General features: G+C 39.0%; 1 protein-coding gene across 4 annotated transcripts in view; it reads right to left on the reverse strand.

Moving 5' to 3' along the window:
• pacs2 (phosphofurin acidic cluster sorting protein 2) overlaps positions 1-17840 on the reverse strand; it is a 47628-nt gene that overhangs the window by 10866 nt on the left and 18922 nt on the right. For 3 of the 4 annotated variants that reach the window (XM_018727418.2, XM_018727416.2, XM_018727415.2), the window contains exons 2-9: positions 6445-6532; positions 6030-6119; positions 5593-5718; positions 3800-3962; positions 3229-3302; positions 2612-2692; positions 1499-1558; positions 1232-1383 (exon numbers count right to left, since the gene is read on the reverse strand). In XM_018727418.2, the coding sequence (XP_018582934.1) occupies positions 1232-1383; positions 1499-1558; positions 2612-2692; positions 3229-3302; positions 3800-3962; positions 5593-5718; positions 6030-6119; positions 6445-6532 (834 nt within the window). The remainder of the gene's footprint in view (positions 1-1231; positions 1384-1498; positions 1559-2611; positions 2693-3228; positions 3303-3799; positions 3963-5592; positions 5719-6029; positions 6120-6444; positions 6533-17840) is intronic. The other variant, XM_018727417.2, reaches the window with a different exon arrangement.

A 17840-nucleotide genomic window follows, 5' to 3' on the forward strand; every position in this document is an offset into this window, starting at 1 on the left:
TGCTTTGCTTTCATAATCACGTGAATCATTCGAAATCACGGAATATGATGACAAATTCTGACAGCTGAGCAGTCCAAGACATGTACATTTATTCACTGAACAGACACTACCCTCCAAAATACAGGCAGTCCCCGGATTACAAACGAGCTCCGTTCCCAAGTCTGTCTTTAAGTCGGATTTGTACGTAAATTGGAAGAGTTAGGTAAGGTTCGTGTCTAACGTCAGTTAGTCAAATGTTTGTCTTAGTTTATAGTATATCGTGTACCTTTCTATGCATAAAAAAAAAATTGAAGAAACACTTCCGGACACACTAAAACATCTTTAATATAACAATACAGTAATACTAATACAATGCAATCATGTAATAATAATAATAATAATAAATGTTACTACAGTATTTATAATAGAGAGAGGGGGAGAGAGAGAGAATGTGTGTGTGTGTGTAGGTATAAAAAACATTAAGGAAACTTTAATGTTCGCTTTTCCAATGTTTGTTGGTGTTTCACTTTTTTCCGATCGCTTTATTATTTCCACTTTAGTTTCAATCATGATTGCTTTCGTGTTACTGTACTTGGCTTTCATTTTTTTGTAAAAACAAAAAAATTGCAGCCAAATACAGTAACACACACGAGACACTTAGCAACACGGTCTATGATACTGTGTGGGCAGGAGACTGAGGTGTGTGTGTGGACTCAATCGCAAGATCTTTATTGTCGGTACACAGGGGAGCGGGCGAGATTCGTGGTCAGGGACAGGCGCGGGTCGATCGATGCAAAAATGTAGGTCCTGGGGAGAATCCGATGTCATAGCCAAGGAGGCGATGCAACTGTCAGGGAGCCACGGACATCGGGAGCAGGAACGAGGGATTGAAGAATTGAAGAGAACAAAGGCCAGGTAGGTTGTCGTGGGTTCACTCGAGAGCGCTGGAGAGATGGCTTTCTCAAATAAGATTGCGCAACCAGGGTGTGCAGGCGCGGACTTTCGGGGCAAGGTCGTGGACGTGACACTCCGACTAAAAAGAAGGAAATCTTTGTCCTACCTCGGGCTCATGCGCCCAAGAGCTGACTGACTGCTGTAAAGGCACAATGTTTTCATGCGCGTTGCAAAGTAGCGCCACTCACCCATTTATACAGTAACTTACAGCCACCCACCCATTTATACAGCACAGCACTGTAACACACATGCGCGCGCACACACACACACACACACACAGAAAACAGAAGCTACTCACTTAAGTTGTGGTTTTGGGGTGCTGAGGACACTGTCATCATCATCCAGCTCTGGACAGCTGTCACTGGGGTTTTCAAACTCCAGGCTCTCCAAATCAATGTCCTCCTCTACCTCCGGCGGAGGCTCAGCTGGGTCCTGCTCAGAATCCAGCACCTTTAAAGGAGCACAGACACATGTGATATGATCAAATGAGAAAGCATACAGTAAAACAACTCTAAAAATAGTAATTAAGTGGTATGCGGATAAGAGAGAAACAAAAAATACCAACCTCATCTGAAACTCTGAACCTCTTCAAAAGAGCTACAACCCGCTGCTTAAAGTTTTGCTGCTAAAAAGAAAAAAAAACAAGAATACTACCTCATTCTCACTTTTTATTCTGGCATTTTTCCCAGAATTCACAAAATACGGGAAGGGCTATGTAACTATTAACAACTGATGTGAAATAATCAAAATCTGACTGTAAATTGTAATATTTTATAACAACACAAAGCACATCTTCAACAAAATAAGACTGCAGCACATCACGAACGAGTCATTGTTTAAAAAAAAAAAAAAAAACGGTTTCCTAACCAATTTGAGCCCGTCTCCAAAACTGAGACTATCATAATCCTAAATAATTTAGATCTAAATTAGATGCTACAATTCTTCCAACGTAACGTTGCAAAGTTACAATTTTCCTAGAATTTTTCATGCTGACTCCTGTGACTTCAAAAAATAGGTTGAGGTGGCCTATAGACCTATATTCCAATTCCTTCTGGAGAGAGACCCAAATACCAAATTCAGAAAACCTAGTTTGTCTTGTTCACAAACTTCACCTTAGACTGCATCTTCCCACAGCTTCCTTAAATTTCCAGAAGGTGAAATACCTCAGGTGAGATAACCCACATACTTTCTAATCCTAGTTGTTTGTTAGAGGGGGAAAAAATTCCAAATAAAATTATTACCGCGCCTTGATTCTTTGCTACCTCAAGCCAATGTGACATACGTGCACAACTACAAGTTTTATCCCTAGTGTCATCGCCTAAACGCCATTCGCCCCACTCAGTACAAAACTCGGATCAAGGACATATTTATCCTCAATTTACCGTGACCTTGAGAAATTAATCACGCTCGCTGATGTGCAGGAACAGAAACCAAAAACAAGGTATGCAGCATTAATGAGCTTTGCATAAGACCTTGAAGGACAGATGTGCCTCTGTATCAAAATCTGCATTCCTTTTAAGACTGGGGACAAAAACTTCTACACAGAAAACATTACAAATCAGTATTTTGGCAGTAATGGGCAAAAAGAAGACAATGCATTGCAGTGACTAAAACACGGGCACATTTTAAAAGAAACAGAAGAAAGGCCTTGGAAAAACGCAACACTTCCACTGCCCACCCTAGTGATGGATGTTGTTCTCACGATGGACCTCCTCTGCTTCTTGGGCTTCCTCACATCATACTCATCATCTTCCAGATCCTGGAGACATACACATGAAATCTAAACCACAATATCCAGAATTTGTGATTTTAACTAAAATGCATTGCCACGATTACAGTTTGCAATAATGACATTTTTATAATGAAAATAAACATTTCATTTTTTTATTATTAAATCGGTGGCAGGTCAGCTTATTCATTCAGTCTATTACACCGCATCAGCAAAAATAAATACAAGTATACTTTCAGCTTTGGACCGCATTTAATAGTTATGATGTTTACATTTACTCATTTAGCTGATGTTTTTCTCTAAAGTGACTTACAGTGTTAAACTGCTTACAATTATTTACCCATTTATACAGCTTCAAGGGTACTACACCTGGAGGTGGGATTCAAACGTGTGACTTTGGATCCAAAGGAAGCGGCTCTAGCCACTATGCAACCAATCAGATATGATTAAAGACTCATTCTCAGCTGAAGAAAATTACTTGTTCAAAGTAACTGATGGATGACCAAACAGAATTACAATTTTTCAATACAGTGTAAATCCTTCAAAGGTTGGTATTTGGGTCTCACTTGTCCCTGTACTGCATCATCGCTGGCTTCCTGTTCCGACGAGAAGCTCTCATACTCCTCCTCCGAGTAGTTATCTGCAGTCATAATATACATGTTAGGCAGCTGACAGCCATTAAATTAATCTTTCTCTTTTCTACATTCACTACCAGCTGGGGGGACAAACATCCTGCTACCTATTAGCATTTTCCACCCATGATGAAGCTTAATGTAAATCTATAACACAAGTACTCACTGCTGCACAGCTTTAAGCGACCAGTATGTAGTGCCAAACATTTAATTTTGGATGTTGCACAAACTACAAACAAAATGTGATACAACCACAAATTTCTTCAGATTTTGGAAAGCCATCGTAATATATAATTTACCTTTTAATTATTCCACTTTTGTAAAATATCACAGAAGAGTCCAACAGTTTTAAAATTAAATTTAAAATGGCTAATATTGTGCCAGTAAGTCCGTTATGGATACCCTGGTACCCTTCCTTGCCAGGTCCCTCTAGCACTGGCTTTTCATTACGGCAGTGCGACTGTTAGATAAGGTGTGATGTGTGTTGCCATGCAGAATTTCAGACCTGTGCATTTTATCTTTTGACCATCCTGAAGCGCAGCATCTTCGTGGTCAATAGGCTGGCTGGATAAAGAGAAAATCCAGATCTCAGCCACCTTCCCCAGCATGTCCTTTTGGTTGCTGCACAAAGAAAGCACCTGCCCCCCTTCTGTGGGGTGCTGCATCACCTGGGTGGGAGGAGGAGGGCGGTACAGTGTTACGGGAAAAAAGGAGGGACAGAGGGAAAGAGAAGCCCACAAGAAATACTGAGCGGGCAAAAGGAAAGCATTTTTTTTTTACTCTCCAGACTTTCGATGACAGTGTAATGACACTGGTACCATTCAACCTGCTGCACAGGGCCCAGATGTTCAAAGGCAGACATTTATGTGGCCAGCAACTAAGGAACACCCAGTAACAATCAGCTGATCATATGCTAACACACAAAAAATAAACCATGGCTTCAAGTACTGAATCTGAGCAACAGCAGAAGAGGAGACAAACTGAATTCATATATTTCATAGCTGTCACTGATCTGGACAGGTGGGGGTGTGACTTAAAAGGTACTAGTTGTTCTGCCTTTGAACAAGGCGCTTAACCTGAATAATTCCAGTAAATGTCCATCTCCATTAATATGTAAAGATGTAATTTGCATGAGCGATTTCAAAGCAACATCTGGTAAGCAATCAAATAATGTAAAAAAAAAAAAAAAATCTGCACATGTTCATGCTGAAAACATGTATCAGTAAAATAGTTGTCTTTTCTGATTCATTCGGATTTACTGCAAAATTCAGTATGAAAGGATGAAAAAATACACTAATTTATTAAATATAATCATTTAAAAGTTCAGGATATGTAATTCTGCCAATCTCAAAGTGTATCAATTTTCAAAGCAAAGTTTTTCAAATTGACATATATATATATATATATATATATATATATGTATGTGTGTTGACAAATGCAGTCAGATTAACTTCCACCACGTGTGGTTTCATGTTTCATGGTTATTTCCTGATGTGGAGTTAAAGTTCCTATTTGTAGACAGTGTTGCCGGCCTCCTCCGCCTTGGAGACCTGTTTCCAAAGAACACTTTCAAAACCTCGCACATGGTTCTGTACTGCTGGCCGTGCTGAGGACAGCGCTACAGGGAAGGTCAGTAGACAGGAAGTGATGTTCACTCCTGGAACCAAGGAGGGTCAAGTTCGCAGTAAGATCCCCCTGAGACCCAGGTGTTACATGTGGTGGTGGTACTGATCTAAGTCTTCCTTTCGCTCTCTCAGCATCCATCTATCCAATTTCAATGACCTCTTGTCCTGAGCAGGGTCGCGGTGAACCGGAGCCTGTCCCAAAGCTTCTGGGCGCAAGGCCACCGCTACCGCCACCACCTCTCCACACCTAAATGTGGAACTATCTGACCACCGCTAAGAGAAAGCAGTACTTCAAAGAGCTCCACCATGATCAATACAAACAGTGTGTTTCCATAAATACAGTGGATGTTTTATTGGCTGTTACGTGCAGAGATCAGCCTCTAACACCATCTGACGGGAGACAGAAGTGCAAGGCAGAGCAATGAATAAAATGTGAAAAACAGACCAGTTACATCCATGCTTAACTACTTCATTTTGTTATGCTTAACAAAAAAGCAAGAAAGAAATATGGGAATTGTGATAGCTGATATGATTTGACAAACATTATCAGAACTTGGTGGATGCCCCCCCAACCCCCCCTCATCAATGTGCAGCCTACTTCAGTTCAAAAATCATTTCCCTGTTTCTTGGGAAAATGAACATAAGAATTAATTAAGAATTAATGTAGCAGTACCTCCGCCATGTCAATCGTGCCCAATGCCAAGGTCTTGTAGCCTAGAATTGTCCGGTTCTTGTACCTTTTCCGTCTCTGTAGCATGATCTGCAGTTTGTTTCCCTCGCGCTTCAGAAAGTGTGGGTACTGGGGCAGTAGAAAAATGAAAGGGCGAAAGAAAGGAAGGGAAGGTATACAGCGTTTGTCATTCAAATAAAGGTTCTGTATAAGTCATTACAAATCTTGGCAATCATGTTGGTTTGACGAAGCCCTTTCAAGGCTTCCCTACGGGCCATACTGGGTCACTTGTCAGGGCACTTCTCTGTGGTTAATCAACACATCGCGGCAAGAGCAATGGCATTTACAGCATTTCCATAGCTCTCAGTCCTCGTTGACTTGCAGTGCTTTAAATGTTCAGGCGTACAATATGTGTAACGACACAGCCCGCTTGTCCATACCTGTAGTGAGAAGGTCAAAGCGAGGTCAGTCTCCACAACCCCACTTGGGGGCAGCACTATTTCATGAGACCTTAGGATCCTTTTAGAGCCCTGCGAGGGAAGAATCAACCGTCTCAAGCGATAGCGCCGATGGCAAACAACCTAGCCATTTCCGAGCAACAGGCGTTAAACGGACGTGGATGCGTCACCTGAAAGTTGCTACCAGCTACTGCTGTAGTACTCTGAACGAGGGTACTTGCGCCCTGAATGTCTCCAGTAAATACGCATGGTTGAATAAATGAGTCAGATACAATAGGTAAGGTAACAGGTCAGCGTCAATTAAACAACGAATTAAGAGTTTGCTCTGAGCGTCTCACAACTAACTCTGCTGCGTTTCACTCGTGTACATTCGGTTGTTGTGGAGCGACACGTGTACCTGGATCTTGACAGCAATGACAACAGAGATGAGCTCTTTGTCCAACTCCCTCATCACCACAAGCTTCTTCAGAGTAAGACTGCACAACCTGGGCAGGTGAAAAGAAGAGCTTTTACAATATGCAATTCTGCAGGGATGCATCCTAACTGAACACAAGAGTCTCACAACATTAAGACACTTGGTTACTTCACACTAGGGCGTTCTCCATTTTGCTATTTTTGCGCTGTCCCTTTAAAAAAGTAATTACCATTTTAAAGGCATTATTGCTATTTCAAAAAAAAAGGGAAAAAAAAAAACTAAATTGCATGATCTACAATGCTGCTTGAAAGTACGTGAACTCCTTGTGTTTTACCACAAAACGGTTGTTTAATGAGAAGCAATCTTTCTTATCGGACACAACAGGTGTGTAATTACCAATTCCACATGTTGGTTTAGAGGAAATCGTGTGTGTAGTAGAAAAATGCAAGCAGTGTGCAAGTAGAATCAGGTGTGTAAATCATAATCATGTATCCATTTTATAAGTTTAAGATTTAGACTTTAAAAGTTTATTTTAGTATTTAATAGAGGAATCATGACCATCACCATGTGAATTAAAGCAAATCTCCAAACTTACAAACGCATAATGTGCAAAACTGCATGTTAAACAAGTGCCTTGAAAGGACATATTTTTAGTAATTCTGTGCTGTGATCCTTCTACATTTTGAAGTTGCACCGGAAATAGCGGTTCATAGGACAGTCTAATTACAGTACTATGTCAATAAAAGATGACAAGCATCATTAGCAGGGTTAATGTCAACACGCTGTGTATAAAGGTCAGCGTGATAAATATAACAGTGCAACATTTCATGTCCACAGGGTTATGATACTGTACTATCACAAAGAAATGCTGCATCAGAACACCTTTCTTAAAATGTAAATTACATTTACATTTATTCGTTTAGCAGACACTTTTCTCCAAAGCGACGTAAATCTCAGCAAAAATACAATTTGTGCATTACATTAGGACAAAGAGACATGGCTGCAGACATGTGATTCTTAAGTAAACCAAGTTTGTTACTTTCCACTTGATGCACCGATGTTCATCGCCGCTCGAGCAGGTGCATAAAAAAACTGATAACCTTCCTACAAATTTTTTTCTTTTTTAATAATAAGATACACAAACAAACATTCACAAACATTCAGAATGCCGGAGTAGCGGCTGTATAAAGCCTTATCAGGGATGATCATGACATTATGGTGCACGAACATTTACACCATACATGAGCTGGAGAGATCTTGGGCGAAGTGGGTCTGGAAAAGGTGAGTTCTCAGACCCTTCTTGAAAGTAGACAGTGTTTCAGCAGACTAACCGAATTTTTAGATTAATTAACAGATTTCGCTTTGCAGTATACTGAAACAGGTTTTCTGGACCTTATATATGCATGTTTACTACAGGTCAGTTTCGCGTTGCCTTTCATTTTTAATCAATTCTATAAAAATGTGGCAAACTTCCGAGAGTAGGGCAGAGACACGGTTCACCTTGGATTCTTCCATCCCTTTGTGAAGGCACGCAACTTGTAAAATGTGTGCCGATTCTCACGCCACGCCGGAGATGAGATTCAGACAGCGTAAAAACCCTTTGAACTCAGACACTGCAAGCGGAAGGGAAGCACGGGGTGGAACCTGGAGGCAAACTGGAAGAGCTCTTGGCGCTGGAACAGACCCCTCTTCAAGCTACCACTCTTGTTAGTGTTACTTGATGCTAAGCACTGGTGCCAGGCTAAGTCCTCTGCTTTTTTTATTTATTTATTTATTTATTTATTCTTTTAAAGGAATGGGAAGAACGCTTTGCCAGCCTCACAAAACAAGGGGGAAATAAAAGGAAAGCAAGCAGTCACTGCTTTGTGGAGTACTCCATTGTCGGGACCGGAGGGACTTTTATAAAGCTCGTCACGATTCTTTGAGTCATGCTTCTCTTTTTCTTTCTTTTTCAAAATACTACTTAGCACAGCTGACGAAGTGGGTTCCCACAAGTTCCGGCTCACATTCCATCAGGCACCTCATCTCCTCATTAATAAATATCTCTAAATTGGCGGGATTTCAAATCCTCGGTTTGTTTCTGATTACGGCGCACCTGTTTCAGATTTAGGATAATGTAATTACATACACAAGCAGAAAATCAGAGGAAGGAAAAAGGCTTTTCAACTATAAATATTATTTAAGAAAGATTTTTTTTTTAATGTAGACAGCTGTGTAATGCACTCACTGTGGGAGCGTTCAGCGTATAAATTACTTTGAGAGAAAAATGATTGGCTGCACGTGTAGAGATGTGGGCTGGACCGCATACCAGGAGAGGAGCATGAATGTAATGTGGGCTGCTTTGCCTTGTAGGGCCAGAGCGACAGTGCGGGTCGGCCAACGTAGCTGGAGCGGATTTCGAGAGTTCGCGCCCGAAAGAAAATACTGCAGAGTTTTTAGCAGCAAGGTGCAGGAACATGAGCTGAAACATTTCGATAGCAGATGCACAGCATGCACATTCTCCAACAACTAAGTTACAAAAGCAAGTATTATTCTGGGAATCAGCTTAAATGCTGAGAAAAAAAAAAAAAAAAACTATTTAATGTTGCTTCAACAGTTGATTGCAGATTCCACAACAATCAGCCACTTGACATCACATGACACAAATCTGCTTTGACCCGTCACCCTAAAGTTACACCCCTACATCAACCCCCTTGCGCATATTTGAGGAAACATGTTGCTCCCTTAAGTTGAAAAATAATATTATAGCCACTGGAAATAAACATCATTAGACTAAAAGCTTGCAAGCAGATGCAGGACAATAGCAGGTTTGGTGTAGATGTTGGATGAATGAGACATTTTCTTGTGTGCAAACCAAGTCTCGGGACTCTGCAGCACAATGGACAGAATGGAATGAAGGGGTACATTGTTAATGTTTTTTCTCCACTTCAACAATAGCTTTATTATAATGTGCTGATACACTTAGTCACTGCAGAAGCTCACATCATTGTACTCTTCCACATACATCTTTGTAACCTGGTTTATTGCAAGATGTTTCTGACTGAATGCTATGGCTCCAGTGTTTGGAGTTTTGGCCCCATGCACCTATTTTGTACCCTGCATTAGCATATAATATCAGCAGAAATGTGACACTTTTATTGATTTTCTCATTCTCATGCACTTCGTAATAGCCAGAAATCATACTTCATTTTCCTCATACTAGCCATGTTCCTTGCACTTTAGTCTGATGGAAAGACATACACCTTACAATTTGTGTGCAAATATGTGCAATATTAAACCACTAAGATATTTCAAGGAAATTGCTTTGTATTCCATCTAATTGCTGAGAACAATTATCAGCATATAACAGATGAATGTTAAGTCATAATATGCCGTATGACCCACTGCCACAGCCCTACCAAAAACTGACTCTTTTCATTTAAATAAATGATACTTGTATAATAATTTTTACTCCACCTCTCCTTCCACTGAATGAAATATATTAAAAAGGTAAATAAAAATAAAGCATATAATCCTATGCAGGTGGAAACACCGCCTAATGGTATTGTGTATGGCATCTGCACTTGGTTTCCCCATCATCAAAATTTGCTTTTCTGCCTTACAGGTCAACTTTAAACCAACACGATCTCAATGTCCAACAGCAAACAATAGAGAACAATGGGCTTCTCTTTTGTGTTCTCAGCACCACAAAGAACAATTGTATTGTGTTGTTTAATTGAATTGGTTTAGTCAGCAGCTGATTCCATCTTTCAGTTCACCTTCAGGTTCCTTCAACAGAAATTGTGGACAAAACATCTTCTATTAGTCTTGTCTTCACCAAATTCTTGGCCAAGCCCATATGAAAAAAAAGCATAATTGTTTACAAAAATATCAATACAACATATAATTTTACCAACCTCCAAAGAACAGGACTACTGAGGTGAGGTGGGTGACATTGGGTTCGCAGCTCAGTTCTAGTGCTGGGTGCTTCACTTGCATTATATTACAATTTTGTGTGTTCCTTACAAAATGTAATATCACATTACTACTTTCAGCGAAAAGTGTTATTATGCATCATAGTACTACAGATGTGCTGAAAATGGAAACAATGAAATTGCAAGGTCTAATTATTCATATGCTACAAATGCAAAAAAGCACTGCATTGGCTAAATGACAAAACGTGTATACACAAAAAGAGGCAGTCAACAAACACATGAAAGGTCATTAAAAATTATTTTTATTTCCCGCAAAGAAATTAAATTAACACCAAGCTGTGCAAGAGATTTCAAATGCAATTTAGTTGGTGTCCCTCCATGAGTAGAAAATGGGATTGGAGAAAAATGTTTAGCCATCAAACTATTTCTACTCTCTGTCTGTACACTTACTGTTGCTATACCCATTTCTCACAAAAAGAGGTTAATTTTTTCCTTGAAATTACCCCGTTAGGTGAACTCTTCTTGTGAGGAGGTCAAATTACCATTATCTCTTATTTCTTTCTTCCAACTGTAGTACCCTTGAGCAGTGCACTTATGCTGAATAGCACTGAAAAAAAATTACCCTGCTGTATGACTGGGTAAAGGGGGATACAGTGGCGATTACGCTGCTCGGTTGGTGTGGGGTTCAAGTGCAGATGACAGTGTGTGGGATTTGCATGTTTCTGCTTGTGTTTGCACCCCCCCCGGACCTGCACAGAAGGCGGCACCGGCAAACCATTTCTATTCCTCCCTTGCTTTGGAAACCACGCCAGTGGTAGCTATGAGCCGGACTTGACTCAATGGCAGTTCCATCCACTGATCGTGAATGAGTACATACTGTAATACCATCATTAGCACTCTAGATGCATTCTTGAGAAATAGAGTGCTCAATGAAGCAGTGCTGAGAGGTCACTAATACAGCACAGCACATTGCATAAACGGAGAAATGTCTACTGTAATAGGTTATTTTTACCCTGAAATATACATATATGCATGGGGTAGCGGATCCCCCGGAAGACTAGATGAAGGACAGACACTCAAAGTGTGTGTGACAGTCACTCGCTCACTTTCGTGCAATGCCTGTACTGGTCAGGTTTGCGGTGGAATCACCGACAACCTAGATGTGATGCCAGTCCATTGCAGAGTAGTGGTGTGACAAACAGTGTCCTTTTATTCTGTTATTTACAAGGTTCTGGGCAGGAAGGAGGTGGTGAGGGACTGTGTAGTTTGCAAGCGATTTCGTGCATGTCCAGCTGGAGCTCCATATCTTTGGTTCGGGCTCTGTGTCCAGCAGGGTTGCATATCTCCGTTTCAAAGTATAATACTGTACATATTGCACCAATGTGTATGAAGTTCATCCTGGGAAACCAAATGAAAGACAGAAGGTCGTTAATTACAAATTTATTCCTCCATGAGTAAATCAATGTTCTGTGGACAAATACATTATGTAGAGATTCACCGAAAGTCCTTCGCCCTTACAGACACTTTTTGTTAAACCAGTGGGATTTTACTCAGCCAGGTAACTCTTTCTCTGACACACATCCTGCTGGTAGAATGGTAGCGTACCTTCAGGATGAAGGACTAACAGCAGATCTGTTCTGCAGCCCATCACAATCTGTCTTCAACTGACCTGCTGTTTCACTTACTTGTACTTTAGTGTCTTGGGGGGGGGGGGGGGGGGACAACACAATAAATAGGATCACTTTTCACAGTTAAAATGATTACATTGAAGGAAGTAATGCAAGTGTAAATTTCTTTTAATTCTCTGGAAAACAATGAGTTCTGCCAACTGTGCCAACTTCTCCAAAAATGCAAAAGGCCTCAAGAGCATTGCAAGCCACCACTGAAGCACAGAATGGGCCATTGTGAAGCCTGTAATGAAGGCAAGACCCCTCCGAGTGGCTGGTACAACGTACAGCATCTTTAACCACATCTCGTCCTTCAGCAGTCATCCATGTCAGAGTGCACGAGCAAAAAGTCACATATGGGGACTTTTAGTAAATGCCATGAGCTCATCCGTTTTTTCGAAGAGGGGACTTCAATATTGAATTAAGCTACCCACATGACTGGCACATTATTTTACACTCCACGGACATGCTGAACAGTCATACTGGGATAGTCAACCTCTAAAAATTCACCTTACAAAATTACATTTCATCCATCCTTCAAATATGAGTTAGAACCACATACAACAGCCAGAAATTTCATACCTGAATTGTGTGAACCCGTTTTGTTCCACACAACAGTATGAAACAGTGTTTCATTTTGTAAAATCCACATATACAAGATGCTCACAGAGCCCTGTTTAAAGAATACCAGAGTAAGAACACGAGTCTTGTTTTTGTTCCAGGCTACTCCTTAGTCACATATACTTAACTAATTTTTTCAGTGATATAACCTGTGCCTTGACCTTTTGTCATTGGTAATAACAAAGACATGCTATAGTACCTATAACAGTAAAAATGCAATTTCAATGAAATATTTAAACCTCAGATTACTGAATATTTTATAGTCTTCAGACAATTAAGTGAATTAATAATGTATTCATTGTAATTAAGTTGAATATTAATTTGGTCTAGTCCTTGAAGTGCAAAATGAACCAGATCAAGTAAAAGTAACATATCTGGAATATCAATACAGATATGTTAATGTTATTTTTCAAGGATCCATAGCTTAGTGTTATTTGATGTAATTATTTCAGATAATCACATCATCATACTTCATTACTGAAGACACTAATATTTATGGAACATGTGACACTACCTTACTTGACTTATGTATCTTCTATCGAGTTTCTCACTGAAGAAATATAATTATTAGATTCAAGTAAAAACATGAAATAATTTGCATAGGCATGAAACCAAACACTAAAATTTAGCTGGGGTAAACCTGTATTAAACTTACAGTACAGGGTAACTAAAAAAAAGTTAAAAAACTGACATACAAAACTAAAAACTAATGAGAAATACTTTACTGTTTTTAAACTTTATGAATACCCATACTTATTGACATTTTGGGGGCAGAAACAAGAGAACTTATTACATTTGCTATAATAGTAACTGTTTGCTTTACACTACAAAATCAGTTCTGAAAATAAATCACTGTTGCAAATGCAGGTGTGCATGAACTAAGGTAAAAATGTAACCAAAATGAGCAAATCCCTGCAGAAAAGATGTCTGTTTAACTTTGAGTTAAAGTAAACTGTTTAAATTTAAGTCTGTCTCTTACATTTCATTCTGATCCTCAGCTTGGTTTTTTGTGGGTTTTTAATTAACTTTTCAATCATGAACATTTTCAGTGATAAAGTCTAAAATGTTTTTTTTTATAGCACTAAATTTTGTTTCTAATTATTTATTACACTGTATATTTCTCAGTCATGGTGAAAAGATGAGGAGGACAATGGCAACAACTGTACTTTGTGGCAAGGAATTCACTGATTAAAAAAACAAAAATGTGCAGAGGAGCAAATAATCCTGTCAATGTCATCAAAAATCACTTATATAAAGAAGATGAAATGTGCATTACTGTAACAACTGTGCCTTAAAAGGTTTACAAGAAAGAGCAAAAAGCATCAGCCAGCGTTTTTGTATTGTACAGTTTATTTTCCCACGGAGCAGGTGACTCCGGTTTCTCAGACACAATTTAGGGTTAATCTTCTTAATTCAAGGGAGATGGCTAATGATGCATTCCACCTCTTTGCATTTTTTAGGGTTCCCATGGAAATTCTTTTAACAAGTCCCACCCCCAGGACTTTGTCCGTGTGTGATCTCTGCAATCTCATGTGATAAGTGTGAAAAAATTTTAATATTTTGTCATCAGAAGTATATTTTTTCATACAGAAAGGGAAATATTGAATTAGAAATTCAGCATTAAGCAGAATACTTATTTTTTTAATATACTAGTCTATGGCAAATCACAAGGAAATAAAAACAAAATACATTACAAATGCCACCATCTTTTTGGAGAATAGTTACAAGCAGTGGATTCTGCATGGAACACACAGCAACCCTATGACAATAAACTATTATCATGTAGCATCATAAACTGCAAGCTCTGCAGGAATTTTAAAATGATCAGCGTGGGAAAAAAGCCTTTCAGAGATTTTTGCAAAGTCATCCTGCATCCATCTTCCTGTGGCCATAATGTCAGCTTTGCACATATACATATTTTAACATTAAAGTATGTAAGAACTACACATAGTGATGTATTTACAGGTACGCCCTAGAGATGAAAAATCCAGTACAATAATTTGGGACATTTATTCAGACCCTTGACCAATTCTCTAATTTTTGTGCATTGCAAATGGTACACCAAAATTTTGTTCTTTAAGATACTTCATATCACAATATCACACTTAATTTTAAGATTACATTGTTTTATGTTAAAGACATTTAAGAAAAATAAAAAGTTAAATATGCTCTTTTCAGAAGTAATCAATCTGTGATGTGGAAAACAATGAAAAACAATTTCTTTAATGAGGACATGGCTGCCTTACAATTAGCCTCTACCGGTGAACTATCAAAGTAACTCACATTTTCTGCACAAAAACCCCAATTTTAATTGGATCACTAGTTACAGAAGTTTGTCTTCATCTTCACACCTTACTTTTGTTTGTTGATAAATTAATCCAAGTGTATTAATTACAGAAAAAGCTAAAAATATAAAAGTGTGCACTGTTGCTTTGATTATCAGGAAAACAAAACTATATTACACATCCCAGGCAATGCATAAAAAGGCATTCCCTCAAAATTCTGTGAGCAAACAGTGAGACTTATGGGAGAATCCACAGAGGCCAAAAATCTCTTTGAACAAAATACAGACCCCAATAGTTGAGAGTGGACTAAGGATGCACTAGTCAACCATATTGAAAGCTTTACATAACACTGGTCTGTACGAAAGGGTGGTACAGAAGCCACTGCTCGAAAAAAAACTTATTTAAAGGAAGTATGGAGTTTGTCAGAAAGCATGACAGTGATACAGCTGAGGTGGGAAAAGATTTTGCAGTGAGATAAGTCAGAAGTAGTCAGATGTAGAAAGAGCTTTTTCTTTCTCTTAAATTAAACCAAATATTACCCATGTCTCAAGAAACACAAAGCCCTAAGGTGGTGGCAGTATCATGTTATGGGGATGCTTTTCTTTAGTAGACACTGGATATCTTGTTAAAATGGAAAGAAAAATTGATGATGCAAAATATAGGGAAATACTGTTAGAGAACCCCCCTTTATTCTGCTAAAAAAACTGAAGCCTGTGAGAAATTTCACATTTCAGCAGGTCAACAATCCAAAGCACAAGGCCAAAGCAAGATTGGAATGGCTCAAGAACAAACCAACAAATGTGCTACAGTCAAAGTCCTGATCTCAATCTCATCAAGAATCTGCGGCACTTTTTAAAAAGTACAGTCCACAAAGGCCATTCAAGCAACTTGAACAAAATGGACAAAATGTGCCAAGAAGAATAGGCCAAAATCATTCCTGAACAGCGTGCAAAGCCGGTACATACTTATTCCAAAAGACTTAAAGCTATTATTGCACAAAAAGGTGGGTCTACCACTATTAATAAGTAAACTGAATACTTAAACAGGACATGTATTTCAATCATTATTATATTTAAAATATTTACTGAAAAATGCATTTCACCTTAAAAAAATTTTGAATTTTAGTGTTCTGAAATTAACTACCAAAGAGAATAAAATTTCATTTCACCATTCCCAACTCAGTAAAATAAAAGAATTAGTCTAGGGTCTGAATACTATTACAAGATGCTATGTTGACACTTTATCTTACTAATACAACATTTAGCTTATTTAACTGTAGTAACCTAAAAGCTGATATCCTTAACTAAATTTTAAAAAAAAAGTTAATTTAACTTTCCGGCTCATTGCACTTTCATTTTCGGTTTTCCACACTTATCACACATCTAAGTCGGAGAGGTAATGTTGCACTTTGACACGAGGAACACCTCCCTTGAGATGGCAGAGCAAGTTGGAGGCCGTTTGTGAGACAGATCAGGTAAAAGACCAATGGAAATTGCAGCTATACATAAGCAGAACCAGCAGCCAACTAGCAGGTGGTGAAATCAGAGTAGGAGAAGTTTAGCATGCTCGCTATTTTAAACCCCCCCCAAGGGGTTCAAGCCATGCTCCAACATGAACTCTGTGAACAGAGCATGAGGTGTCCCCTCAGATAGCCAGCAGACATGCTGATCCACGTGCCTCCTGTGTTACATCAGCGGCTGTAAGCAAACACACCTCATGCATGGCATCATAAAATCATCTAGGCCTGAAGATTGCCCAAGATCTCAATCCTGTCAAGTAAGAAACATATGATTTTATTGTTACTGAGGAAGTATGATAGTAAAGACAATACACTTTCACAGTTTACGTTCACACAGATTTTACCCAATGACTTTAAGGAATTTCATTGCATTTCATCATTTGACAGATCTGGTACTAACATTTGAAAGACAGAAGATGAGAAAATGTATGCAAAAAGGTATAGCAAATTTTTCTGAAGAATTCTACTGGAAGACTTGCTCAGACCGCCTGAAGCTGAAACACTCATTCCGTTTTCCACACCTGAGCACAACACTGAGAAACAGTGGATTTGTTGGTTTTTAAGAGGACACATATGCACATAGAAATGAAAGGAGCACCGAGTAGAAAGCAAAAAATGAAACACAAGCACAAAATATACTGCTCAGACTAGGAGGTCACCCCACCTCATAATTTCTCTTAATCACCTTGGATTCTAATGATTAAAAAAAAAAAAATGAAGATGATAAAATGGCAGTGAGTGAGTGAGACAAAGACGATCAGAAAAATGAAGCTGACAGACACAGCAGATGATTACAACAGAAAGCAGAAAAAAAGAACAAGGCTAAAAATGTGTTCAATTTTACTAATAAGAGGCTTTGAGACAATTACTTTGAGCTGGCATCCTATCCAGCATCAGTCCTAGACGAGTTCAAGGTTGGCACAAGCTGTACAGGTGAGTTCCGCCTATTTCCACCACAAATGGATTTTTCCATTACTATTATTCCATTATCTAAAGCAATTTATAAATGCTCATTTTCAAAACTGTATATGCTTTTGGGAAAAGTCTGGTCAAGTATCTTGCTCCATAGCCTTTGCTTAAACAGCTTAGCACAAAAACAGTTGAAGCTGAACTGGCTGGTGAGACTGTAGACTGGTGCTGAAAACTAAAGGAACTGGACCTCCCTGTAACTCAACACCTGGCTACCCATTAAATCTTGCTACCATCACGCAGGCAGAGCAACAGGAAAGCCCACTAGCAACACAATCCAGCGCTGACACATGGAGTTGAGCAATTTAGTCACTTAGACTGCCAGCACATTGCCTTCCATTCCATTAATATTAGCCATCTTCTGCCTGTACATGAAACCCTATACAGTTTCCATACACAAATC

The sequence above is a fragment of the Scleropages formosus genome, chromosome 15, assembly GCF_900964775.1.
Source record: "Scleropages formosus chromosome 15, fSclFor1.1, whole genome shotgun sequence".
NCBI classification, from domain to species: domain Eukaryota; kingdom Metazoa; phylum Chordata; class Actinopteri; order Osteoglossiformes; family Osteoglossidae; genus Scleropages; species Scleropages formosus.